At 46.3% G+C, this 27796-nt stretch overlaps 3 protein-coding genes across 5 annotated transcripts; 2 read left to right on the top strand and 1 right to left on the bottom strand.

Annotated features, from left to right (window-relative positions):
- Positions 1–214: 214 nt before the first annotated feature.
- LOC143478048 (uncharacterized) lies at positions 215–14426 on the top strand. Its single transcript, XM_076976978.1, has 9 exons — positions 215–339; positions 9011–9062; positions 12551–12871; positions 12963–13004; positions 13267–13551; positions 13635–13776; positions 13890–13936; positions 14081–14193; positions 14272–14426. Exons 3-9 carry the CDS (start codon positions 12721–12723, stop codon positions 14422–14424), a joined length of 933 nt encoding a protein of 310 aa, XP_076833093.1. The 5' UTR covers positions 215–339; positions 9011–9062; positions 12551–12720; the 3' UTR covers positions 14425–14426.
- LOC143478272 (uncharacterized) lies at positions 2845–4726 on the bottom strand (the record flags this gene model as incomplete). The annotated part of the gene is made up of 8 exons (XM_076977236.1): positions 2845–2921; positions 2978–3118; positions 3215–3416; positions 3511–3663; positions 3758–3892; positions 3979–4147; positions 4285–4433; positions 4535–4726. Coding segments are annotated over 8 exons (1218 nt in total), but the record flags the coding sequence as incomplete, so codon positions are not given.
- Positions 14427–15373: 947 nt separating the features above from the next.
- Positions 15374–27114, top strand: nrgnb (neurogranin (protein kinase C substrate, RC3) b). 3 transcript variants are annotated; one of them, XM_076976976.1, is made up of 6 exons: positions 15374–15554; positions 16114–16184; positions 16292–16350; positions 17121–18672; positions 24212–24364; positions 26212–27114. In XM_076976976.1, exons 1-6 carry the CDS (start codon positions 15374–15376, stop codon positions 26227–26229), a joined length of 2034 nt encoding a protein of 677 aa, XP_076833091.1. In that variant the 3' UTR covers positions 26230–27114. The 3 variants fall into 3 exon arrangements, with proteins under 3 accessions (XP_076833091.1, XP_076833090.1, XP_076833092.1); XM_076976975.1 differs by having other exon boundaries at positions 15401–15554; positions 24212–24407; XM_076976977.1 differs by lacking the exons at positions 15374–15554; positions 16114–16184; positions 16292–16350; positions 17121–18672 and adding an exon at positions 22754–22916 and having other exon boundaries at positions 24212–24407.
- Positions 27115–27796: the final 682 nt, after the last annotated feature.

Genomic DNA, 27796 nt, shown 5'->3' with positions numbered 1-27796 from the left:
TGTTGGTTCTGATTCTGTTGCTTTGCCGGTGCAGTAATAACCAGGAGAGCATGGACCACTCGGCAGGGCCAGACCTGTCGGAGGAAGCCAGCTAAGGTCAGGCGTTTAGTTGTTCCCTACTAAATATGTGCCACAGGACAGCTGAATCATTCTTTCTCCTTCTCCCCTATTTTTGTCATGAGTAATCGCCACCGTTTTAGGTGTCATTCGTGAGTCGTGAGCAGAGAGAAACGGGGACGAACACGAGCCGCTCTCCCGAGGCGTGAGGGGACACAGGGCGTCTTGGTCTGCCAGCCCAGACAACCTGCGCGCGCTTGGACAAAAGTGTCAACTGCTCAGGTCTGTTTGTGCACGCGCCGAGACGTCTGGGATGGCGTCTTTGCCATGCTTAGAGATCCCAGCTAATTGTGCTGTGGTGAGGCACAGATATAAGCGGAGGCACCGGGCTTCAAAATCAGGTCTCAGCGAGCCAAACTGTGCAGGAAGTTCTCGGTGATGGAACCAAACTGTGCTGAAACTGTCTCAGCTGGTTGAGCTACTTCTAACATGCTGACTCACACATTCTATTAATAGTCACTTTCAGTAACTTGTCCACACTTTGCAATTAGACTGGATAAGTGTAATGCACCGGTGACATTGCAGAAAGCTCCAGCAGGGCAGGACAGGGGCTCAGAGCTGCCTGTCGGGCAGTAGAACCCTGCCTGACACCGTCCTCCAGTGGAGGTGGCTGGACACAAGCAGTTGGCGTTGGTGTAGTTGTCCAGATCGAAGGGCTGAGGGTTCCAGGCAGCAGACACACAGAACCAGCCTAGGAGACGGAAGCAAAGACATGAGATTTCTCCACATGCGGTGCCACTATCTGAAAGAACTAACGGTCCTTGACCTTTGTAACTCTGAGATTAAGCAACTAACCTGCTTTACATTGTCCTGACACAGATGTCATTCTTTCCTTTTCACAGTAGTGTCCTGGGGGGCAGGGCAGGCAGCTGTCTGGGCTCTGGGTCATGGGTTCAGGATTGTAGTAGCCTCTTGGGCATGGGAACTGAGTGGCATGCTTTGTGCCTGTAGAAAGTTCTCAATGCATGATGTCACTCGGCACATCGGAAATACACACTTTCACTGTGCCTTAATGTCACCACGCGCTTCACCTTAGGTACGCTACCAATTAATGTAAACAGATCATGGCCGTGGGTTCTGTGGCATACCGTCGGGGCAGTAGAAGCCCGGGGGGCACGGGAACTGGGTGTAGTTGCTGGTGCTTTCGGGGCAGTAGTATCCAGCATGGCAGGGGCTGCACTTAAACTGGCCTGTAAGGTTGGTGTAGGTGCCGGCTGGGCAGGGAAGAGGCGTGGCGCTGCCTTCGGGGCAGAAGTGAGCTTGAGGGCAGAGCCCACCGTCCGTGCCAGAACCTACACGGACATGCTAGTGTTACCTTCACCTGCTAGTGTTACGTTCACTGTTCAGGTCATTACACATGCCATTATTAACAGTGGCTTTAGGCAAGCTTATTTAAATGATCCATTTCATACATAAGGCAATTCAGAGTGCTTTCTAAAAAAAGTATAAAAGATAATAAACAGTAATGTAATTAAATAGAAATGATTAAATTCATTTAAAAATGAAATCAAATTAGTATAATAATTAAAAGATTTAAGATTAGAACAATAGAACAATACAATTTCTCATTACCATGATATTTATGCCAGGATCCCACCACATATTCAACAGTATCCCAGCCAGCATCTCACATATTATAACAAACAGCATTCAGATTCAGAGGGCTCGTACCAGTGGAGGTTATGGCACCACCGGGGCAGTAGAATCCCTCCTGACAGCGTCCAGAAGGCCTGCTCAGGCCTACGGAGCCACAAAACTGCCCCACAGGGCACAAACTGCAGTCCAAGCTCTTCGCCATATGCAAGCTAGGACCAGAATGGCAGTTAGTCACCACTCCTCTGTCATCGACTACATGGAGGGTTTGTTAGATGAGCATTACCTGCTTGAGAAGGTCCCCAGTGGGCAGGGCAGGGGTAGGCTGCAGCCCTCGGGGCAGTAGTGGCCTGCAGGGCACGCTCCCCCCACCCCAGTGCTGAAGTTCCCATCGGGGTTCCTGAAATTGATTCCTGGAAGGGTAAAGACCATATCTGAAGTCTTACCAAGCACGCCGCTTCCTTCTCGCAGCACAATGGAGACCCCAACCACATGGTGGATGGTGACAAAAGGTTTTCTAAAGAGACATGAAACTAACTTGGCATACCTGCTAGACAAAAATACCCCGACTGACAGGGACCAGTCGGTTCCACCAGTCCCCAGTCCTCACAGTACTTTCCTTAAAATGATAGGTGGGTGTAATAAATGCAATACCCGACGAATGCAATTAACACTGGCGTGAAGGTGAGCTTAGCAGGGGCCCTGTCCTCACCAGCTGAGCACAGTGAACACTGCTCTACTTGTCTCTGTCCTGCTTTGGAGTTGTATGTGCCTGGAGGGCAGGGGAGGACATCCTCCACTGTGCCCCCCAGGCAGTAGTGTCCCTCTGGACACCGCTGGACATCCTCTCCTTGCAGGCAGAGCCATCCTGGAGGGCAGTCACTGCACTGTGTAGCACCTGCGTGTACAGCACGTCACTTTACAACAACCATAACAGGATAAACAAATTCTTATTAAACAACTTAAACAACAAGAAATGGGTTTTTCTTTATATTGTTGAAGGCTGAAAATAATGACATGGAAATATATACAGTATAGCGATATAACAGCATGGAGAGAGATGTGAACTTAACATCTTTGGTGGTTTGAGGAGGCAGAACAGACTAGACAAACATGAACTATGAAAGTAAGATGTCACGGTGGACCAGAGTGCCGACAGGTGGCGTTATTCCCACTGTAGGGTGACACGGCGACCACTATTTGACACTTACCTTGATACAAAAGAAGCTAACAATGAGGGTTAAACTAAAATGAGAATAATGTATACCTGTAGTGTTGGAGAAAGTGCCTTCAGGGCAGTGTTGGGGTGAAGTGCATCCTTGGGGGCAGAAAAAGCCTGCTGGGCACCTGTTTCCTGTAACTCCATCTTCAGGCATGGAGGTCTTAGCACCACCCGTGCAATAGAATCCTGCATAGTTCAGGGCAAAGGACTAATTTTGTAGAGTCATCTTACTAAGTTTTTGTCAGTTATAAAGAGATGCGCTTTCAGTCTAGCTTAAAGCACCTGCTTTGCATATTCCCGTGGGCTGAGTGAGACCAGTGGCGTTGCAGTAGAGTCCTGCAGGGCAGGGCGAGCAGTAGGACATGTTCTGAGCCCCCACCACACTGCTCCAGGTCCCAGGGGGGCAGGGGTACTGACGTGAGTGCTGAGTGCCTTTGGGGCAGTAATACCCCGCAGGACAAATATCTCCAAACCTGAAGTTCACCTGGAGAAAAGTACACTGGGCTTGAGCGCTAATGAACGGGGGGGGGCAGTTTGTTCTGGAGTGGATTTGGCAGGTTTGTGCAGCACATGGTTACCGGAGTGGCAGTGTTGGCCCCCCCGCTGCAGTAGAATCCAGGCTCACAGAAGCCCTGAGGGGCAGAGAGACCAGGACAGTGACAGAACTGACCAGCGTCACAGGGGCCACAGTGCTGTACCTTCTCTGCTCCTGGATTGGCCATGTAGGTCCCCTTTTGTACAGAGAAAATGGATGTACACCAGTGCAGATGAAAGACTGGGTGATTTTCAGTTACAACCTTAAAAAAAAAACAATTAAATACTGACAGGGGGACAGGGACGGGCATTTGAAGACCCAGCTGGGCAGTAGTGTCCTGGTGGGCAGAGAGGCTGGTGGGACAGGCCTGTCAGGTTGCACAGTCGACCTGGCTGGCACTCAAGGCATGAACTTTCACCTTTTACCTAATGAAAGGGCATATGAATCAAACAACTGGACATACTAGTTATGGTACCACTTTTTCTATTTGAATTATACAAAATTCACTCACTGGTTGAAAAGTGCCCAAAGGGCAAGCCTCAGCCTTGACTGCCCCCTCTAGAGAGTAGTGACCTTTATCAGTTTGATACTGAACAGGAGTCGCAGAAGCTCCGGTGCAGTAATACCCCGCAGAGCACAGACCAGTCGGAGAGGTCAAGTTTGAGCCTAAACAGTAATAACTGACAAAAAACATCCAGTTGGCTTAATGAGTCATGGGTCCATGTGTCAGGATACTTGATGAATAAAGGAAGTTCTGATTAGTGTTACAAGAGACCAAAAGAGAGTAAATGAAACTATTCAGGTCGTCATGTCATACCCTGCGGGACACTGGATGCACTGTTTCACGTGTGTAAGCCCTGTGCTGTTGCTGAAGGTGCCTGGCGGGCAGGGCTGTGGGTGTGCAGAGCCACTTGGACAGAAACTGCCTGGTGGGCACAGGCCTCCGGTGTGTCCATCAAGAGGTGTCTGCATTGGGACAAAACACAAACTCTATATACCTTGAAGAGGTCAATGCTGTCAAATAAATGCTTATCGTTACTGTTAAAAGAAAACTGGGGTTTAATTACAGCACTAATAGATCTTTGTCTGCAGTAGAATCCTCCCTCACAAACCCCTGCAGATTCTCGTCTGCCCACTCCAGTGCAGTACTTGCCCCCACCACAAGGGGTGCACTCTGATGCCTCCTGCAGGGCAGGCCGAGGGCTAAAAGTGCCCTCCTCACACGGCACTGGGGAGGAGCTCCCCTCAGGACAGAAAAAACCCTGATGGGAAGCAGAGGAAGACAGCCACACATGTCTTTGTCCTGATACATCTGATCCATTTGCTTTGCGAGTGAAACAGTACCGTTAATTCCTTTTACCTCTGGACAGATCGAAGGTGTGTGTGTCGCCACACCGGCGCAGTAATGTCTGGCCGGACATTTCGCACAAGCGCCTCCACTGTGCCCGTGGGATTCGTTTCGGAAGAATCCTGACTCACATGGGAACGAGAGAGGATGTCCCGTGCCCAGAGGACAATAATATCCATCAGGACAGCCCCCAGTCTGAAAGCAACACGACCGAACATTAACACAATACCGAAGCGCTTCATAACGCTACTCTAGAAGTGAGCTCTGTGTGTAAAGACAGAGTTTACGTAGAAGGGAGAAGAGAAGGAGACCAACGTGGCGTACCGGTTGGGTTATGGGCTGTTCCTGCGGCTGCGGTGAGAAGCAGTACATTCCCACTGGACACACCATGCAGTCTGCGGGATGTCTTAGGCCGGGCTGCTCACTGAAGGTGCCATTGGGGCACGGGATGGGATGTGGGTTCTACACCAGACAAAAGAGGCTTTGGTGACCGTTTTTTTTTGATGGTTGAGTATATAAAATAGAGCTGCCCTTGGGTCCTCACTTACAACACCACCCCCAGGACAGTAGAAGCCTATAGGGCAGAGAATGGCTGAGCGCTGAGGCTCCCGATCCAAGCCTTTAGAGCAGAGGAATCCTGGTGGGCAGACCATCACTCTGAGCATGGCCTCCTCACTGGTGGTTACGTCACTGCAGTAGTGGCCTGGGAGGCAGGGCAGACACTCCTTCGAGCCCTCGTCCTGAGGAGAGTCAGAATAAATAATCAGCATTACGTGAACATAATATATCACGGCAAGGTAAGAAATATGCAATTTTGGGTGCAGTATAATGTAAAATGTAGGGATGCAGTTTAATGTAAATAAAAGCAAACAGGGGAACCTTGCAGGCTATATGCAAACTATAGTTACATGCTCAGGCACATGATGCATTTAGAGTTTCTCATCTGCAGCAGGTGACGTGCTTACAGAGTAACTGCCTGTCCCACACACTCTGGGGTTGACAGTGGCGGCGTGGGGACAGGAGTAGCCAGCTGGACATACGAAGCAGTCCTCCAGTCTCTGGCCTCCTCTCATCTGGCGAAATGTTGCCCTGGACACAGAGGGACAGGGACGTCCAGGCCCTTCAGGCGTAACAGGGACGCCCAGGCCCTTCAGGCGTAACGGATGAGGAAGAGTGAGGCGAATACTTACGGTGGGCAAGCTGTGGGCTTGGAGGTTCCTTCCTTACAGTAATACCCTTCAGGGCAAACTATACAGTCTTCCTTTCCAGCATTGCCCATCTTTGTGGTGTAGGTGCCTCTGGGGCAGGGGAACTGGGTGCCGAACAGGCTTCCTGGAACATGTGAGTGTAGAGACGTGAATAACACTGCTTCGGTATGGGTGATATTTATGTAGGGTTCACTGTGTATGATTTAGTGCACTATTCCAGAAACTACCTTCAGGGCAGTAGTGCCCTGAGGTGCACCTTCCAGATGGAGTGCCCACACCTGGCAGGCAGTACCACCCTCGTGGGCAGGGCCGACACTCATTCTCGGACTCCAGCCCACTGCGCTCGCCCCAGGTGCCTGCAGGGCACTTGTGCTGGGTGGGGAACATGGTTCCTGCTGGGCAGTAATGTCCCGGGAAGCATGAGAGGGGAGGCCTCTGCATGCCACCAGTGCCTGCGAGGAACAGACGGAGCTCGTTTAGAGGGTGGCACGCCTGACTCCCTGCAGGGCACACGCTGGCGCAGAGAGCAGATTGGCACCTCGCAGGCAGGCATAGCGGGCCGGGCACTTCTGGCACTGAGAACGGTCCGTCAGGTCTGTCCGATTGCTTAGTGTTCCTGGTGGGCATGCGTTGGCGGGGTCGTTAGGTCGCGCAGTGCCAGGTGGGCATACGAACCTGAAATGTCGGAGGCTCGCGATGAGCGACAATAAACTCACATCGTGTCTTAGTCTAAATGTCTTCGTGAGCCAAGTTCCTGATGTGTGGTAATGGTGACTGAGATTTACCCTGGCATGCAGTCCACATCAGGAGACTTCAAGGCCACCTGTGTACAAGCCTTCCCAGGGTAGCAAGGCCTACAGTCTGCCAGGGTGTCCTGCCCCTCCAGCGGGTTAAATGTACCTGGCTGGCAGGGCATGGGGTCGCTTGTGCCCTCTGGGCAGTAAAAACCTGCTGGGCACCTCAGACAGTCTTTCACACCTAAGGGGTTTATAAAATACACCATATTTAATGTGGGTAGAAAGAACAAAATGGCACGTAATTAAGAGACAATTAGAAATTCCCCTACTTAGAGCTCCCTGATGGGGCGTGAAGGTGCCTTGTGGGCATAGAACCTCTACAACAGTGCCTGCTGGGCAGTATCTCCCCCGGGCACAGAGCAAGCCTGGGCCTGCAGAGCCTTACACAGCCAACAAGGACAGACAGGTCAAATAAGGTGCAGAACCTACAGAAATGGGACATTCTTTTAAAACATACAAAACTGATTCATAGAAAACTTTAGGCAGGCCGAGTCATAAAAACAAGAATGTATGCAGGAGAAAAATAAAAAATCAAAGAAAAATGACGGTTGAAACAGGGGCGGCGACACAAAAACAGAGGGGGTAGGTTTTCCATTCTACTCAGCACCCCTGACCCACATCACACACACACACACACACACACACACACACACACACACACACACACACACACTTCTCTACATGAAACAGGTGAGGAAACAGTTGAGGGCAGGAAACAAGAGCTCCTACAAATATAGTTCATGTCATTCTAGTTTAAATACATATGGCACATAACAAATTTTTCGTTATTGTAATTGTAATTGTTTAACAATCAAAACACACACAAACGGTTTCTATAATTAATATAGTTATCATAAAAAATACTTCAACATTGTTGTAGATTGTTTACTGAGCATTCTTAGACATATATATGGTGAAACAGTACTCCAGTGTGTATGTGTAAGAGTGTGGTGTTGTTGAGTGTCTATGTTTGTGGGACCACTCAAGTGTGTATGGTATGTGTGTAGTGTTCTGTGTCTGAGTGTAAGCAGAGTGTGTATGTGTACATGAGTGGTGATCCAGTGAGTGTGCATTTGTGAGTGTAATAGACAGTGTATGTGTGCATATGTGAGCTCACTTGAGTGTGTGTATGTGGCAGTGCGTGTGTGTGTGTGTGTGTGTGTGTGTGTGTTACCTGTGGGACAGAACCGACCCTCTGCACACTTCTTGTGTGTGTGTATGTGTGTGTGTTACCTGTGGGACAGAACCGACCCTCTGCACACCTCGTGTGCGTGCGTGCGTGAGTGAGTGAGTGAGTGAGTGAGTGAGTGTGTGTGTGTTACCTGTGGGACAGAACCGACCCTCTGCACACCTCTTCTGAGTGAGTGAGTGAGTGAGTGAGTGAGTGAGTGAGTGAGTGAGTGAGTGAGTGAGTGAGTGAGTGTGTGTGTGTGTGTGTGTGTGTGTGTGTGTGTGTGTGTGTGTGTGTGCGTGCGTGTGTTACCTGTGGGACAGAACCGACCCTCTGCACACCTCGTGTGTGTGTGTGTGTGTGTGTGTGTGTTACCTGTGGGACAGAACCGACCCTCTGCACACCTCGCGTGTGTGTGTGTGTGTGCGTGTGCGTGTGCGTGTGTTACCTGTGGGACAGAACCGACCCTCTGCACACCTCGTGTGTGTGTGTGCGTGTGTGTGTGTGTGTTACCTGTGGGACAGAACCGACCCTCTGCACACTTCGTGTGTGTGTGTGTGTGTGCGTGCGTGTGCGTGTGTTACCTGTGGGACAGATCCGACCCTCTGCACACCTCGTGTGTGTGTGTGTGTGTGTGTGTGCGTGTGTGTGTGTTACCTGTGGGACAGAACCAACCCTCTGCACACCTCGTGTGTGTGTGTGTGTGTGTGTGTGTGTGTGTGTGTGTGTGTGTGTGTGTGTGCGCGTGTGTGTGTGTGCGCGTGTGTGTGTGTGCGCGTGTGTGTGTGTGCGTGTGTGTGTGCGTGTGTGTGTGTGTGTGTGTGCGTGTGCGTGTGTTACCTGTGGGACAGAACCGACCCTCTGCACACCTTGTGTGTGTGTGTGTGTGTGTGTGTGTGTGTGTGTGTGTGTGTGTGTGTGTGTGTGTGTGTGTGTGTGTGTGTGTGTGTGTGTGTGCGTGTGTGCGTGTGTGTGTGTTACCTGTGGGACAGAACCGACCCTCTGCACACCTCTTGCAGGCTGCCCTACTTGTCTGGCCCAGTTGTCCTCCTGCTGTTCCCGCCGGACAAGGTGATCCATGTGGCACGCCGGTCCCCTCTTCACAGTAATAGCCTTGTGGACACAGAAACTGAGACCCAGGCCTCCGCGAAGTGCCCTCCAGGCAGTAAAACCCTGAAGAGAATTGCCCTCAGTTACATAACGTCACTTTTAACAACATCTCGATGTGTCATGGTGTTGCTGTTGTTGACGGCAGTCCTCCGTGCTGCTTACCTGCAGGGCACTTGGCACAGTCTCGGTCTCGCTGGAGTCCCTCTTTAGGCCCGTATGTTCCTGCTGGGCACTGCATGGCAACTCCGCCCACACAGTAATGCCCTAACGACAGCACACTCTCAGTTATTCGCCACCATGCTCGATACGAAGCGTCTCACACTCTCTGTATGACAGAAACCCACCAAGAGGACATGCATGGCAGCCAGGGCCTTCTCCGTCTCTGTGGGTGCCAGGTGGACAAGAGAGGGACGTCCTGGTCTTTGAGCCCATCTGCCCCTCTGCTCTGCCCCGGGGCTGAACTCCTGCCCCTGCCGCACCTGCCCCCGCCGCTCCACTTACCCCCGCGACCCCTTGGCATGTTAAGCTGCTGTTGCAGCCCTCACACGAGGTCTGTCCTTCTGCGTGTGTGTGCTGCCCCACGCCACATGCCCTCGGCTGGGACATGCCCTTATAGGGGCAATAGGTACCTGCACACACAGAAATAGGCCAACCATCTCAATCACTGATACGCCACTGTGCCAAAGTCCAGTCACTCACCTGTACAGGATTTAGACATTACATCCTGCAGCAGCAGTGTCTGTTACCAACCTTAAAAGAGGAGAGTGAGTTGAAGTTCAGTGGTGAAAGAAGATTCTAGATTGGGTGAAACCAGGTGAAAGCGGGTGATCAGATGCACCACAGTGATCAGGTGCACAGGATTCGCTATTGGGTGAAAGCGGGTGATCAGATGCACCTAAATTAATGATAAAGCAGAAGATCTTTCCGCTTTACCTGCGGGGCACAGCTCGCAACGGTCACTGCACAGTGTGGAGTAGAAACCTTTGGGGCATTTGAGGCATTCGCTTCGGTTGAGGTTTGGCTCTTCTCCAGGCCCGCACTGAAACGACACACGCACCAGCGCACGACCCCACGTGAGACGACGCGTGACGTTAGTGCCAAGAATCGCAGCAAAGAGCGCTGACAGTGCCATAAAGGCACATCAGGGTCGTTGTGTCCCCACCTTCTTTTGAAATCCGTCCACGCAGACAAAACCGAAGGGACAGGGCAGGCACTGGGTGTGCCCCTCAGGCGAGTACTGTCCATTCTGACACGATGTGAGTGTCATCGCCTCGCAAGAGAACCCAGCAGGGCAGAGTCGACAGTCCGCACCATCATCTGTACTGATCAGTCCTGCAGGGCAGGGCTAGAACAGACAAACTATGTTTCAGATATTTATACACACATGTCGTTGTTTGTATTTGGGGTAAGAAAGGTCCAAAAATAGACAATATCGTGTTTATGCACTGCAATATTACAGTTATACCAGACAGTCCTGATTGCTGCTTCTGCCAGGGTGGAGATTATATGTGCCGGATGGACATTTTCTGGGAGCAGAAACATTGCCAAAGCAGCTGACAGAAGACAAGCAGAAATGTCCAAGCTGAACTCTGGGTAGCGACACACAACACCTTCACTTCACACAGACAAAATGACAGAGCTACACTTACTACTGTCCTGCAGGACATTCAAGACAAAGGCCTCTAGAAAAGTAGGATCCCGCAGGACACACTGTGACTTGAGTCAGGTTGCAGTGGCTTATACACTCAAATCCATCAGCGCTCGTGTCTTCTCCGGGTCCTGCAGCATATGGACAGTACACTATAGGCGCCCAAAGACTGCCTGCCTGAAATGACACAGCTCTGCTCATGAATGACACAATGCCATGTCGCTAGTGCCTACCTGATATGAGGATACAGTGTATCATCAGGTGTTCACTCCACGCATGACAGAAGAAAAGGAGACCAAACCATCGGTACATGGTGGACCACGTTCAATCACCCCGTTCGCCTCGTCCCTACCGCCCGAGCGTTCTTTACCATATGACCCCCGCACCCTCGTGGGCTTTATTGGAGGACACACAGGCACGTCAATAATTGAAAGTGAAATTTGAAGCTTGTAAGGTGATTCCAGCAGCAGTGAAGGTGGGCTATGCTACATCTCCAGCTGCATGCTGCAATTCAGTCTGTGAATGGAAGCTACAGGACTGAATCAAGCTTTTAAACCTGTCAAGGAACCATATTTTTATATTTCTATGAATCCAAGCCAATGCACAGTGTACATTCCCGCTTTTGCCAAATCATGAACTATCATGTAAATACATTCACCAATGCCAGACGAATCTCTTTTGTGCATGTGTAAAATATTTGGTGAAATAAAGAGATTCTGATTCTAACAAAATCATAGAAGGATATCATAAAAGGCAACAGCACTTCAAACAAAAAGCTTCAACTGAATGTAGCATGCCCAGAACACACAGAGGAGAAGAGCAGCACAGCTAAGTATGACGACAGTGGGAAGGCGTTTTTTTTTTCTCTTTTGTGGTAGCGTCAGTGTGGGAGATTTCCTGTGTGTGTCTCCACCACAAGCAGATGCCTCCACAGGGCGGCGAGCAGCTCGGCTCCTGCACTCTTGTGCAAACTGCACCAGCCCAAGTTTCCACTGCAATGATCACATGCACAACCACAGCCAGCCAATTAATTAATCAAACAGCAGAAGACGACACATTGATTCATTACTGCGGATCTTAAAAGCAAAAAGAAAACTGAAAAACTGAAATATACATTCAAGTGAGTGTGGAATTTGAGATAATTTCTCTCACTTTGTCTCTTAGGCATTTATTGTAATATTTACTGCCTCCCTTTTAGAAACACCAAACTACATATGGATCTCTGGGAATAAAAGTATGGGAGGTGTCGTGGGTTAACATCACTCCTACCACTACATCTATCAACCTCTCTGACATGACTGAAATTGTACACTGCTCTGGATTAGAGTCTGACAAATGTTTAAAATGTAATATTGTATTTGCTGTGGATTCTATGTGTATGTTAGATGTACATAATCATTTTTTGATATCACACCGACTGTCGGCTTCCTATTCATTCTTTGTTGCACTACATCACATTACCAAAGTTTTTTTTTCATATTTCCTGCAGACATGTGCTTTTAAAACACTGCTGAACCCCCCTAAGGAGGAGCCTGCTGTGTTTTCAGTCTCATTGAGGCGTTCACACATCATGTTTCCATTTATGAGCGGGCGTGAACCACGCTAGAGACAGAAATACTACAATCCCTCCCGCAAACACAAAATCATGTTGTTTCGCATGACTTACATGAGTCTCCTGCTTCTCATGGCACTTGAAGGTCATTCTCTCTGACCCTGGCTGCCCTCACAGAGCATCGTTACTGAGTTATTCAGAAGGCAGCAGTTTTATGTCATGCCTAACAACATTTTTGGCTCTTCACAGGTGCCTGGAGCAGGAAGGATGCCGGGGTGTCTGTGGTGGTTAAAGCACGGCTAAACGAGGCTCTAAGACTGGACTGCACCTTCAACTGCTCCACCGGCTTCGTCCGTGGTCTCTGGACGTGGGAAAACACGCCGACATGTGCCACGTGTGTCTGGGAAAATCAACACAGTATGATGAGCACAGACATGTGTACGGTGAGCTTATTTACTCTGAATCTCACCATGGATCAGACACTCTACAATTACTCCTGTGTCTCCATCATGAATGATCACCAAGACCTCCCTCGTAAGATAGAGAGGCTGGTATCACTGCAAATTGAAGGTAGGAATAGCAAAGCTTAATTGTTATATTGATGAACACATTTATCTGCTGCGAAATTTCTTTAACCCATTCATGATCATGTTTGTGGTAGATACGACCACAGCGCCAGTCAGCCCCCATGAAGTGCCTATAGGTGAGTAATATATGCGTTAGTCTCCAACACTGTGATTGTGTTAGTTACCATTCAACAGAGCACACTCACCAGATCTGAGCTACACAGTCCAGTCATGTTTATCAAAATCAAGGCTTAAAATAAAGAAATCATTCAGCAAGTGAACTTTAATTGTATTTCGTTTACATTTTTTTTTCTGCCAAAAATATTCAACAAACAGTTGCTACAAACTCAGTTAAGCGGGATGCTCTGTGTTACTGTAAAAGACGTTTGTTTGTTTCAGCTTCGAATCTGAAAGTGAAGGTTTACAGGAACGGGGGGAATCACTCGCTCCAAAAGTCCTGGTGGGGCAGCGTCCGTGTGGCGGTGGGAGAGAACCTCCAACTGGCGTGTCTCTCCAGTGACGAACACTGCGAGGGCCAGTGGATGCGAGATAACGTCGCTCTCCCAAACACAAACTCTGGAGCTCTGCTGCAGTGGACTGAGATCAGCCAGGAGGACGGCGGGAGCTACACATGTCACTGTGCCAGCCAGAATATCACGGTCATTATAGAGGTCATTAAAGATGGTGAGCTCTTATTATAAGGGAATATGAATGAAAAGAACAACGTCTCTGCGATGTTTCCCCGAATAACTGATCCTTTCTAACAGATTATTCTGGGTGGATCCAAATCTTAACAGCTATTGCACTGTCTGCAGCAGTGATGCTAATGCTTAAACTGATGTTCCTATGGTACAAAAAGCAACGCAGTTTGCAAGAATCAGAGGTTTCATCTCTGGTAATCTATGAAAAGTAAGACCTTTTAACATATGTGTGTGTATAAATATACATATGTATTGGTATATACAGAATGTTTGCAAATACAGTAGTTATTAATAAAAAATAATAAAAATTATTTTTTCTAGCACAAGACCCAAAAAAGAAGGTGTGACCCCCAGGCCTCTAGAACAAGGTTTCCTCAATTCACTGTTTATTATTGTTCAGCAAAAATAGTGTCGTTGTTTTAAGAAACAACGTTGTTTGCTTTCCATGAAAATTTCCCAGCACCCAAAAGTTATTTAATAATCACTACTGCCATGTCGCTGCATTGTCTCAGATTGCCAGAGTGATCCCGAAGTGCCATATGCCGACATCGTAATCTCCGTGAGAGGGTCCAGTGTTCCTGAGCTCACGGGGGTCCGAAACCATAACCCACGGGACCACAGACCTGTAAGACAGGACCCACACGTGACCACTGCACAGGTGTGATTAACCTCGGGAGTGTTAACAGGCTCGTCCTGTGTGCAGAGATGGAGGGGGGAGGACTCGGCCGCGGGGGCTCGGCTGCACGCGTGTCGCTCCGCCGACAGACTGCACGTCAACCAGAAGGAGATCGGCAGGAGGCTGAGCACTACCTCGGAGTACGCGGTCATCACCTACTCCGCGGACGCGCTGAGCTAGTCCGCAAAACAGGAGAAAAGGACTGCGTGTCGGACTTTTATTAATGTCTGTACGTTTTGATGAAAGTAATCCTTTAGCAAAAAGGTAGTATACTTAAAGTTCATTTCATTAAGTATACTTCAGTATAAGTATAAGTATAGCAAGTATATATATACAGACCATATACTTTAAGTGGACTAGAAAGTATACCAATTTAATACTTTTTCGGACTAAATTTGAACATTTTTTTTCTAGTAAAAAAAAAGCATACTCATAGTACACTTGAATACACTTCTTTTTGCTAAGGGATATTTACGATATTATAATGGTATTTTCTATTTTTCTGTTTTCACTATGCTGTAAAAGTAATTATTTTCCTACTTTTCCCTCATACTTTTTCAACTGAGTGAGTGACATTCAAGTTTCACAATTGTTCACTTGTAATTAAATTCCCCTTTAATACTTTCAGTGGGCGTGCGGCGTGTTCCTTAGACATAACCGTCACACTCCTTTTTGGCCGTCTTGGATTTCCGTAGTTCGAAAGGTTGCGACTCGGTTGCATAGCAACGCTCGACAACAACTTTGAAGTTTTTTTTTCCTGGACGAAACGGTAAGGTGGAGAAAGAGGGAGTCAATGGGTTCAAATAAACCTTGTTTTTTCGGAGAGGTCGTGATATTTTATAGATGAATTGTTCTTTATGGCTTGGCCACACCATCTGTGGTCTGGTCTTGAGCTGTGGTTGTCCCACATAAAGTGTGTTTATGAATGATTCATGTCTGCATCTTATATAAGGCGCAGGTTTGGGTTTGGCCAGTCCAGATGATGAGTTATAAATCTAGGGTTTGTTAGCTGACTAGTTGACCTAACTGTGTTATATTTCTGTTAACTAGTTAGCTGAGCTAGCGTGCTGTCCTTGCCCGTCAAGAGGCGTTTTGTGGTTGTAATCTGTGTTCATAAAAATTGTGGCACATGTTGGAAGCAGGTGTGTCTGGGGAAATGTCTGTGCCTTTCTCCAACACCAACCTGCGAGTCCCACGTGGGTTTGGAAATATCCTGGAGGGTCTTGCCAGAGAGGTTCTGAGAGAGCAGCCTGATGACATCCCGGCCTTCGCAGCCGAGCACTTCACAGCGCTTCTGAAAGAAAGAGAAGGTAACGCTCGTTTACCTGCTGGAGGTGCCACCATTCCTCCTCTCGCATCTCATCACTGCCGTGACAGCAGGAGGAAAGAAATGATTCTACATATTCTCCAGATAAGATAGATTAAACATCGCTTTTAGTCTATATTTACTTCACTTGATCAGTGAATAGTACAGGCTAGGACTATATCTGTAGCACGAACAGTCACATCAGGTAACTACAGCCAGAGGCAAAGTTGACCAAAGCACAACACTGGAGAGACGTCCCTGCAAATTACATTCACCATCAGTATTGAGTGTGCTGCACCTATGAAGAAGGATTTAAAAGAATCATCCATGCAGACCCATTCTGTAGTAATATAATGTAATATACTGTACTGCCCCAGATTTAAAGGACTGATAAACAGAAATAACTCAGCATTTTCACAAGTCTATATGGCAATAATTCTGAGTCAATCTCTTCTTTTAATGGTGTTGAATTATACACGTTTAAATACATTTTAGTCCAAATATATCCTTTCATTTTACATTGTTTTCTTTGAATGCATTTTACTACATTTTCTTTTCAACAGAAAGCGGCCTAGACGCAACTGAATGGGGTGCCAGACTGGAGGACCGGTTCTACAATAATCACGCTTTCAAGGTGACGTCTGCGTGTAACAGAACTAAGCATTTTCTCAAGGAGAAAATTTGTGCATCTGACAACTCATCTAGCTCAATCACTGGTTGGTTGTTGTTTCCCTCAAACAGGACACAGAAAACCAAGAAAACTCCAGCTCAGCCACACCAGTTGGCAGCCCTGTGAATGAGTGAGTCCTGTGAATGAGTGAGTCCTGTGAATGAGTGAGCCCTGTGAATGAGTGAGCCCTGTGAATGAGTGAGCCCTGTGAATGAGTGAGTCCTGTGAATGAGTGAGTCCTGTGAATGAGTGAGTCCTGTGAATGAGTGAGTCCTGTGAATGAGTGAGTCCTGTGAATGAGTGAGCCCTGTGAATGAGTGAGTCCTGTGAATGAGTGAGTCCTGTGAATGAGTGAGTCCTGTGAATGAGTGAGTCCTGTGAATGAGTGAGTCCTGTGAATGAGTGAGCCCTGTGAATGAGTGAGCCCTGTGAATGAGTGAGCCCTGTGAATGAGTGAGCCCTGTGAATGAGTGAGCCCTGTGAATGAGTGAGTCCGATTTCTTCCTGGAAAATGTATCAGAGAAGATGGTAGACAGACAGTGAAGACAGAGAGCAGCTTTCCAGTCCACTCGATTAAAACAGAAGAAGCACAAGGGAGGAGAAGAGCATAGCAAATAAATATTCTGGATCTCACACGTTTGATTGTTTGCTCCTCTGGTTCTGAGTGATATTCCCCTCGTTTGACGGCTGTTTTCATTATGGGGCTGTTCAGCTGTGCTTTGTCGAGGGAGATCTTTCACGAGACAGAGGAGATGTTCCTCAGGATAGAGCAGTGCGCAGGAACTGAGGTGCCCATCAGGCATTTATTTCTGCTGTGAGGGTTTTGGCTCCTGCATGAATTTCACCTACATATTCCTCATTGCCACTTAATTTTCCTTGTGTGTAATTGTCCATTTTCAGAGACAAACCAAATGAGGCCAAATCTTTTGAAAATAGTGGGGATCAAATGAATCAGGTGTTTAAAGCTTCTCATTCACCTGAAAACCTCAATCCATCTAAAGACAGAGAGGAGCCGGAAGAACAGCAAAGCATGAAGGATCTACGAGATGAGGAATCACCTGATCCTGAACCCATCACTAATGTTCCCTACCGCGGAACTGCAAATGTTGACATCTGTGCTGAGGGCCTGAAAGATATAGACGAGATTAAAGAGCAAATGGCCGGAAACATCCACCAAACTGGAGGTGTCGGTGAAGAAAATGAAACGCCTGATAAAGACGTCTGTGCAACTGAGCCGGATCCCACACACCTATGTTCAGATGGTGGTGTTGCAGACGTAGATACTTGTGCTGAGGAACAGCAGTCTACACTGCAGGAAGAGGAGCGTGCACATGAACACGCTGAGAACAACAGAAACTTGACTGATGCAAATCTTGCCAGAGTGTTAAAGAGCCCAGAATGTTCCATGGTGGGAGAACTGGCTGAACCTCGTGATGTCCAGGGTAGTCATGATGAATTCACTCCGTCCTCAGCTCATCCTGAGCAGGTCGCTGATGATGAAGTAGGTGACATGTCCACCAGTGAAAACCCAGTCACTCCCCCAGCTAAACCGGAGGAGGAAGCTGAGCATGTTCAGAACACTGTCTCTGAAATTACTGATGATTTGTTTGACGAAGTTGGACCACAAGATGAGCAGTTCAGTTTACATGAAGCACAAGGAGGCACTGAGGACGTGTTTGATGAAACAAGTACAGAGAGAGTAGCCCTGGAAACCAGAAACCAGGAGACACAGGAGACTTTGCTGGAAACTGAAGGCATTAGTGAGATGTTGTCCACTATGGGAAACGTCAGCCCAGAAGACGGTGGTGATAATGGTGGTACCAAATGTGAGAACACATCTGAACTTACAGGGGGAGATTACAGTGACTTGGATCGCATCACTGGTGGTGATATTATTCATGACAGAACTATGAGCCCTGAGCATAAACAAAGTTCCTCTGAGAAAGATGTGCAAGAAGATGAGAAATATGATGGCAAAGAGTCTTATCCTATAAACATGGGCATGGACAATTTTGAGAGTGGCCTGAACGTCCCTGTGGAGGAACTGCAAGGGTGGATGGAATCTAGCACTGATCTCACTGCAGAAGACGGAGAAGACACGAGAACATTTCATGAGGTTAAGACCGAAGACGCCACTGGACCTGAGGATCAAGAAGAGAGTGGCACGAATGAGGCTGAGATGAATGAAGACCATTTGTTTGATGGCAAGTCCGTTGCTCAGGTTGGAGAAGCTCCTTCTGAGCGTATGTCTGATGAAGCTGCTGAGGACACGGAGGTCACCCAGGAAAGGAATACTGACCAAAGGCATGAGGAAGAAGATGAGGATGAAGATGATGAGAGAGGTACAGGTCTGGGAGGACCATCTGAAAAGGAAAAAGCCATGAACCAAGAGTTCCTACAAGAGACTGAGAACGAGGAGATGGACACTCCTGAGAACAAGAGGAACTTACAGGTGAGATGTTATTATTTTATTATAGAATGGCTTTTTCTAGATGGACAGGGATTTTATCAGAATTTGAAACATTGTTTTTGGTAAATGGGTAATGTTATGATGTATGAGGCCCCTTATCCTGGATTTAACCGTTCCCATTTTGGTCCCAATATGTAAAAATAAAAACTTCAAGGACGTGTCTGATCAACAGCAAGACACAGTGGCTCTATTCTGGTCTCTGGAGAAGGTGATTGAGGATGCCCCTGAAATAGTTCAGCTTCTGGGTAACAGACTGTATCATTCAGATGCACAGCTCAAACCTACATAAATGTTACATTGTTCTCAATATAGAATATTTTATAATATATATATAAATTTCAGTGAATAGTCTCATCCCATAGATTTCAGCTAGAATATAGAGGCATCTTCTGATACTGGCTCCAAAATGTCAGATTTCTATATGGTTCTTTTTTAAGGAAGTTTGAGAAAAAATATTTATTAGTGTGTTTCCATGGAAACATAGTACCAACCATTTTATCCTCCTTTATCTTAAAATAGATTCATTTAGATTGACCATAAATACCTCGGTTCTCAGAAAAAGTAACTTGGGCATTCATGTTGAAGTAGCCCATCTTAACAGTTCAGTATACAGTTCTGAAGAGGATAATATGATCTGTGTAATGTTTCTCTCTCTCCTCTCTCTCCTCTCTTTCCACTATCTCTCCTCTCTCGCTCTCTCTCTCTCTCTCTTTCTCTCTCTCTCTCTCTCTCTCTGTCTCCTCTCTTCCATCTCTCTCCTCTCTCTCCCTCTCCCTCTCTCTCTCTCACTCATGTAGGCCATCTAACCTGACCTATATCATGTCCAATGACTTTACATTTCAGGAAAAGCTGAGAATTATGTATCTGCTATTTTCAGGAATAAAATTCATGACATTAACAATCTCTGAAATACTTATAATATTGTCTTTTCATAGATTCATAGAACACATTACAGTAATACATATTACATATTACTTTTACTCAAGTGTCTAGCTGGTTTTGAGTGCAAACTTTATTAGCCAAGTACAGTATGATTAAAGGATTCTGAAGCTACCTTTTAACTGAGAATTTGACACATGGAAAGTCAAATGACCTTTGGAGGGCATTGTGCACTCTTAGGTTTTGCAATAACTAGTATTGATTACTAGAAAAAGTCTCACTCTTCCAGTGGGTGGTCGTATGGTGTTCCTCACACTCCAGACGTTGGAGGGTGTAGTGTTGGTGTTCCTCACACTCCAGACGTTTGTGGGTGTAGTGTTGGTGTTCCTCACACTCCAGACGTTTGTGGGTGTAGTGTTGGTGTTCCTCACACTCCAGACGTTTGAGGGTGTAGTGTTGTTGGTGTTCCTCACACTCCAGACGTTGGAGGGTATAGTGTTGGTGTTCCTCACACCCCAGACGTTTGAGGGTGTAGTGTTGGTGTTCCTCACACTCCAGACGTTGGAGGGTGTAGTGTTGGTGTTCCTCACACTCCAGACGTTTGAGGGTGTAGTGTTGGTGTTCCTCACACTCCAGACGTTGGAGGGTGTAGTGTTGTTGGTCTTCTATGACTGTGCTCTTCTGGATGGGAATTGATGATGTCATGCCAGGGATCTGTTGAAGCCACGCCTCTAGCTTAAGGGTCACAGCCCCAGTGCCCAGGTCACCACTGGGACAACCTTGGTGTTCACCATCCACATTCTCTCCATTTCTCCTTTCTATCCCCGGTCATTTCCAAACTTTTCATATTCCTTCCTTTAGCTGTTTTTATGATTTGAGCCTACAACATCTACAGTATACAACAACTATCTATTAACATTTATCTCATTGATAGATCTGGAGGTCCCACAGGGTGTCAGGTTTGTTCTTCTTCACCACTCTGTCTGTCTCCTCCCATTTGGACTTGGAAGCGTTCAGCTCAAATGTTGTTGTTTCTCTCAGTGTATTAGATTAGATTAGATTAGATTTTATTGTCATTGCCATTGTCACAAGAACACAGCAACGAAATGAAGTTCCTCTGGGGGCACAGTGTACATCACCACCACCTCTGCTAGATCTTTCATCCTGCTGTGCATGTTAGTATGAACGTATACACACATATACTGTACATGTTAGTATGAACATATACACACACATACTGTACATGTTAGTATGAACGTATACACACATATACTGTACATGTTAGTATGAACATATACACACACATACTGTACATGTTAGTATGAACGTATACACACACATCCTGTTTCTCTGGACATTTGGTGACCTTCACTACAGTCCCTAATAAATATTTACTTGTCAATTAACAAAATGCAAAGTGAATGAACAAAAGAGAAATCTAAATCAAATCAATATTTGGTGTGAACACCCTTTTGCCTTCAAATCAGCATCTACTCTTCTAGGTACAGTTGCACATACTCTTTGAAGGAGCTCAACAGCGAGGTTGTTCAAACATCTTGGAGATCTAACCACAGATCATCTGTGGATGTCAGCTTGCTCAGATCCTCAAGTCTCTTCATGCAATCCCTTGAGATGAGATCGGGGTTCTGTGGGGGTCGTATCATCATTTCCCAGACTTATTTTTCTTCTTTATGAATATATTGCTTAATTATATTAGTTGGATTCCACTGTTGACCCTCCACCATGTTCCACTGCAGAACCTCCACCGTGATTCACTGTAGAACCTCCACCATGATCCACTGTTGAACCTCCACCATGATCCACTGTTGAACCTCCACCATGATTCACTGTTGAACCTCCACCATGATCCACTGTAGAACCTCCACCATGATCCACTGTAGAACCTCCACCATGATCCACTGTAGAACCTCCACCATGATTCACTGTAGAACCTCCACCATGATCTACTGTAGAACCTCCACCATGATTCACTGTTGAACCTCCACCATGATCTACTGTTGAACCTCCACCATGATTCACTGTTGAACCTCCACCATGATTCACTGTTGTCTGCAGACACTCATTTCTGCACCCTCTCCAGCCCTTCAGCAAGAAAACTGCCTTCTGTTACAAAACATAAAACATATTAAAATATTAAAAAAGTAAAAAATAAAATAAAATTTAAATTCTTCTTCCAAATATTATCAATGTTGACTCATTACTCCAGAACACACGTGGCTGGTTTTTCTGCACCCTCGTTCCTGTGTTTTCTGCCATAGTCACTTGGTCTTGTTTCTACGTTGAAGGTTTGGATTTTTGGTGGCAATTCCTCCATGAAAAGCACTTCAGGTCAGACTTCTCCAAACAGTAGATGTGTGTACCCACTGGTCCCACTGTGTTCCACTGGTTTCTGCCAGTCCTGAGCTGATTGCACAAGGGAGCTAAGGTTCTTTGGCCGAATGCTGTCCTCAACGTTTCTTTGTGCTTCTTCAAAAGAGCTTGTACAAAAACATCTTGAAACCCCAGTCTGCTTTGAAATTTCTGCCTGGGAGGGACCTTGCTGGTGCAGTAGACCTGCCGTGTGTGTAGACCTGCTGTGTGTGTTGTTGCTGTGCTTAGTCTTACCACTGTGTATGAACTGTGACATGAAACGTCTTGTATTGCACAACCTCACCGTTGAGTTTGATTGGTCAGCTTCCTGCACAGTTGCAGTTAATGACTGTTTCAACCTACATATAAAATGATGAATCTTATTTACCTGTTTGATATAATTGGTTAAGCATACACATGACTGTCCTCCTACATACTACCCGACTGTGTAAGTGTACCTAGAACTGATGCTCTTTTGTGGTCACACCAAAAATTGACTTGTCTTTGATTTCACTTGTGTTCATTCACTTTGTAATTTGGTAATTGACAACGGTAAACTATTCACACTCCTATTTTTGCAGTATTTATCCCACATCTGCTTAAATTAGTATTTGTGGCATCTATGAAAGTCTTAGATATCAAGGTGATTATTTTGGGGTTATATGAAATTGTAGTAGACTTAATCATTTGTGAGGAATAAAGATTCCTTGGACACCAATGGTATGTTGCGTGCGCTTTCTCTCTCTCTCTCTCTCTCTCTCTCTCTCTCTCTCTCTCTCTCTCTCTCTCTCTCCCCTCACTGTCACTCCCTTTCCTTCCCACACGCCTTCAGATTGAGAGCAATACGGATAGCTGGGAGAGAGACGTGTTTGTTCGAGAAGCAGACAGTACGACGAGGTTTATGATTTCTTGCAATTAGCACGTTAGAAGAGCGCGTGTATCGCCGTCTGTAATAGTGCACCATGGATTGCCGTGTCGTAAGTACTGACTATATTTAATGTGTGCCATCCAGCAGAGAACAATAAGACGTTGTTATAAATGTTATAAGTTTTTTTGTTTCTCTGAGTGTAAGACAGACGCTCATGTTTACGTGTTTTGCCAGATCTGTTCAACTAACGCTCTGGTGCAACTTCTGTATTCGTGAATGTAAGAACATTTCTGAGTTCAGATGCGTATTTATCAGGTGCGCGGGGCGCATTAGTAGCGCAGCTGCACGTTCTGGCCGCAACTTTATGATAATTATTTATGTTTATCGTTTTACCATAGTGGACCCTGATATAAAGTGCTCATGCCCCGTTATCTTCGAGAAGTACGAATTGATTTTACCTACCGAAAGCCGGTTGAGCTGCTTCTATACACATGCGCAACCAGGACACACCAGGCAGCTTTGCGCACCTGGACCGAAATTGTTTTGATCTGTAGGTGCGTTGTTTCAATGTAACTAGATTAATCTTGGGCCAACCACTGGTATAAACGCAAGTTTATATGGCCACCAGTACGGTGTGGGAATGCTTAATAAAGGACTGAAGCGTGTTCAACACATCTGCATTTGGTCATGAGATGAGAACATTTCAGAATGTTCCTCAGCCGGTTCTCCTCCTACTCAGAGGCGTTTGCAGTGACATGTAGCCTACACTCGTCACCCTGATATGGGCTCTTATTTCAGCTGGGTAAAGCACAGCAGGAGAAGACGGGGTGGGAGCTGGAGAGCTGGAGGCGTGGGTGGGTGTGGGGGTGTTCACATGGTCTGAGCCTCATAAAGACCCAGTGTGGCCGGGTCAGTTCCCACAACCCCCCCCCCCCCCCCCCCCCCCCGACTGATCACTCGGAGTGGAGCCTCATTCTCCGAGTACTAGAAAGTTGTTGGGTTTATATTTTAGGATTGTACCAGACCAAAACAGTAATTCAGATCCAGTTTCTGTAAATTATCCCCAAGTTTGATGTCCTAATTTAATTTCCGTGGGCTGTTCTTGGTTCCAAAATTACTTTAGTGGGTTTCTCCCCCTCATCATTGAGTATCTTCTTCTACAACTGGGACATGAGGCGGTGATTTGAACTGGTGTAATAAATCCAGGCTGTATAGGGGGTGCAAAGTTGGACTAGTGAAGACTCACTTCAGGTTGTTGAGTCTTAAGATGTCTGAAGAACAGTCCAAACCACTCACCGGGTGTAGGAGACGCCCGGGACTGTGTCCAAACTTAGGGAAGACAGAAAGATGGATGGACGTCTACGTGTCACTGAAACGGGTCTGCTGGGATGTCTTGGTGAACAGGAGGACTCTCACCAGCCCCAGGAGGAGGAAGACATCATGGACATCCCCCTGGACGACCCAGAGGCTAACAAGGCGGCGGCCAAGATCCAGGCGGGTTTCCGTGGCCACATGACCCGGAAGAAGTTGAAGCCGGGCGAGAAGCCTGGTGAGGAGGTGAGCAGCGGTGAGGCCCTCAACGGCAGCCAGGGCAACACAGGTCAGTGCCACGGCAACACAAACCAGTGCCATGGCAACACAGGTCAGTGCCTTGGCAACACAGGTCAGTGCCTGAGCGCCAGCATAAGACCTCCCAGACGTACGGATCCGTTACACGTCTCCGTTCAGAATCCCTCAATTAGATGTTGGGTGCAAGATTTGATGTGGGCGTTCTGTATTGCATTTCCAATAGCTGGTTATTCAAGCTTCAGTTTCTGAACATGTGTTCTGAGAGGCTAAAATCTGAAACTGAGACATACATACTTGAAAGAGGCATGCTACTTCTGAGAAATATCTCCAATTATCATTGGGAATTAAATAAACCGTATTTTAAAAAATGGTGGTTTAACGTAAAAATCCATCAGGTATCTTTAATAAGATGTTATGACCAGACATGCTTGAAAGAACTTTTCACTGCTCTAACTTTAAATGTTTCAGTAATTATTTATGAGCATAAAAAAGTAGCAATTATTAATTAACACAAAAATGATTTGTGATGATAATTAAAGTGAAGAGCACTTGCAATGAGTCTTGATACTTTCCACAGGCTATAGTTCACGAGACGGTTAACAGACACAGTGGGAAACATCATATCAGCAGGACACAAGTTTCTCCCACTTTTAGCTGAGACATAAATCTCTCAAATGTGAGTGGCCATTGTGGGTGGCTAAAACCTCCCCAGCTCCTCCAGAGCTGAATCTGAAAACATCTCAAACACTTTCACTCTAAATCACATTTGTTTTTATTGTCCAAAAAAAAAGAGTCTCTTTTGTGATGTGTGTATTGCACATGGAGTCACGCGGTTTTACAGACAGGTGGAGTGCTGTTTCCTCTTCTCAGCTGGCACGCAAATTAACTCCAAAGATTCAGTCCTCAAAAGGAAAATCAAGAGAAACACAGATATTCCCCTTTACAGCAGTGGTAGATCCAGCAAATATGACATTTAATGTAGCATAAACATTCTGTCCCTGTTACGAGCTCCACTGCTCCAAGGCTTGAACTACCCAAACGTGTGTATTTTGGTGTCCTTTCATGAAACTGTGGAGAAAGTGAGGAAACCTGGTCATTTGCTGTGGAAAGTGGGACAGGCAGTGAGACTCGGTGTGTCCTTCCAGCTGCTCACATCTCCAGGCCTAGATGTGTCACCTTCAGCAGCCCTGCTGCAGCGGCCCAACTATGAAGAGAGCGGGGAGTTTGGGCCTTTTTTTTTGTCAAGCAACATCAACCCAGTTCTTGGTTGCTAAGCATTTTATGTATGGAGCTGTTATTTTTATCTTTAGGTGTGTCTGCACCACGGAGATGGGGGTGAGAAACAGGGCCGTCTGTTGGGGAGGTTTGAGATGTAGGGAGGAGACCGAGAAGCATGTGCACAATGGCCTAGAAATGATGGTCAGGTCTGGAGATGATCCACCGCATGATGTAATACTTTGAATGCAGTCTGTGTAAAAGGATTACATCTCGTTTAGAATCAGGTAGAAAACAAAAAGATATTAATTACGTGTAATTATGCAAATTAGTTTGTCCTAGCCTACTTGCTCCGTATTCTGGATGTACTTAGTTACATACGTAAAACAAAATGAATGCAATATTTTTACCATATAGTTTAACATCCCAGAGTTGTTAAAACAGGTTTTTATTATCAGACTTATTGTTTAGGGAACAGAAAAATTAGCAGTATCATTTCTGGAAGGAAGCGATAAAGCCATAAACCATGAATCCACAGCCAAACATAATCTCTGATCTCCCTGCAACAAAATGAACCCCTCGCACTAAAGTTGTGAAACGTCTGCGTGTTTGGACAACAGGAGGACCAGAAGGAGTAGAGACAGAGGACACGTCCATGCCAGAGCAGTGAAGACCCTGCCCCCTGTGGACCGCAGGAAGACTGTCGGCCCTGGTCCTGCAAACACCCGTCTACCCTTTCTTTATCTTTCTTTTGTTTTATATAGAAAAGCGGTAGTCATAGACTAAACACTTTCATCTAACATATGGCCTGTCTCTCGCTCTCCCCCCCCCCCCCCCCCCCCCCCCTCTCTTCCTCCCTCCCATACACACACAATCTTTTCTGCTTATCATTCTGGGGTTGTAAGTGCCCAAACCAGCATGCATGTGTGTCTCACAGGCCTGCGTTGTGTCCTGTTCCAAACGTTCGTGTGAAAGTGAGAAGTGATGCTCTTACAGTTCGAATACGCACTGCTCGAGTCAGATATCTGAGTATCCACGTGACTTTAGACTTGAAATTCTGCATCACGATTGTCTTTTGTATTTGATATTTGCTCGAACAATTGTTTCAATATCGTGGTCATGTAGGATGTTTAAATCCTTTGGGTTTAGTTTTTTGGGTTTTTTTTGTTTGTTTTTTTGGTGTGTGTGTGTTTAAGAAACATCCTGAAGGTTGTATAATTTATTGAAAGATATAATGTATTTATCGCTATAATTAATCTGTTTTAACTATTAGTTTGCACCCTTTAATCTTATTTTCTTGTTTTGGCTTCAGACAAAGAAATCAGAGCTTCCAAAACTGCGTTCAGCATGGCTGCATTTCCTGTTTGACTTCCTTTTGAAATCATCACAGTTACTGTAATTCAAAGAGCATACGACTATTGATTTGACTAGGAAATGTAAGTTTGTAAGACTGTAAAGATTGTTTTGCATGTACACGGAGTAGCGACGCACTGTATCAAAAGTAAACATAATACTAAAATGCTCTGGAATGTGTTTTCCTTTTTAGAAGGTGATTTCGTGCTGCTCGCAGAGCATCATTAGTCTTTATCTGCCTTTCTCGGGGGGGGGGGGGGGGGGGGGGGGGGGTACGAGGCTGCGGCTGAAATATTAACCCACGCATCCGTCTCCTGGGTCCCGCGGGGGGAGCTCACTGGAGATTCTCAGCTGGAAACTCTGCTAATGAGCCGGTCCGATCATTTATCATGGTCAAATGAACCTTTGACATCACACATCACTTCTGCTCCTGTTCGACTGGTGTAGCTGAGCGTGCTTGAAGATACTGAAGCTTCTGTGATTATGGATGCATGCTGTCGTGTGTGTGTGTGTGTGTGTGTGTTAGCTTACATTTGAATATAAAATACTATGTTTAAATGTGAAAAGCTTGTAAAACACATTGACTTCCATTTTATAACTATATTACTAACGGCTTTATGTTTGTTGTAATATGTACTTTAATTCTCCCCTATTTAACGATTTGAAAGTAGCCTAAATAATGAGTTAAATTTCCCATGACAAAGTGTGCTTATCCAACCTTTTCCCAGATCTGCTTCTAAATGAGGTGTGCACTGCAGATTGCAATTAAACAAAGGCATATGGCTCTTTATGAGAGGACGCATGTCTCCGCAGGCTTACTGTACACATTAGTTGCGGCTCATTGCTCCTGGC

The sequence above is a fragment of the Brachyhypopomus gauderio genome, chromosome 16 (assembly GCF_052324685.1).
Source record: "Brachyhypopomus gauderio isolate BG-103 chromosome 16, BGAUD_0.2, whole genome shotgun sequence".
Classification (NCBI taxonomy): Eukaryota; Metazoa; Chordata; class Actinopteri; order Gymnotiformes; family Hypopomidae; genus Brachyhypopomus; species Brachyhypopomus gauderio.
This window is presented reverse-complemented; position numbering and strand designations above follow the sequence as displayed.

What these genes read in the sequence shown, in the direction of transcription:
- LOC143478048 (XM_076976978.1), top strand. Translation starts at nt 12,721, where the DNA reads ATGATGAGCACAGACATGTGTACGGTGAGCTTATTTACTCTGAATCTC. An exon ending in GGTATCACTGCAAATTGAAG is followed by an intron (nt 12,872 to 12,962) that starts GTAGGAATAGCA and finishes TGTTTGTGGTAG; the next exon opens with ATACGACCACAGCGCCAGTC. An exon ending in TCTCTGGTAATCTATGAAAA is followed by an intron (nt 13,777 to 13,889) that starts GTAAGACCTTTT and finishes TATTTTTTCTAG; the next exon opens with CACAAGACCCAAAAAAGAAG.
- nrgnb (XM_076976975.1), top strand. Translation starts at nt 15,401, where the DNA reads ATGTCTGTGCCTTTCTCCAACACCAACCTGCGAGTCCCACGTGGGTTT. An exon ending in ACAATAATCACGCTTTCAAG is followed by an intron (nt 16,185 to 16,291) that starts GTGACGTCTGCG and finishes TCCCTCAAACAG; the next exon opens with GACACAGAAAACCAAGAAAA. An exon ending in AGAACAAGAGGAACTTACAG is followed by an intron (nt 18,673 to 24,211) that starts GTGAGATGTTAT and finishes CTTGGTGAACAG; the next exon opens with GAGGACTCTCACCAGCCCCA.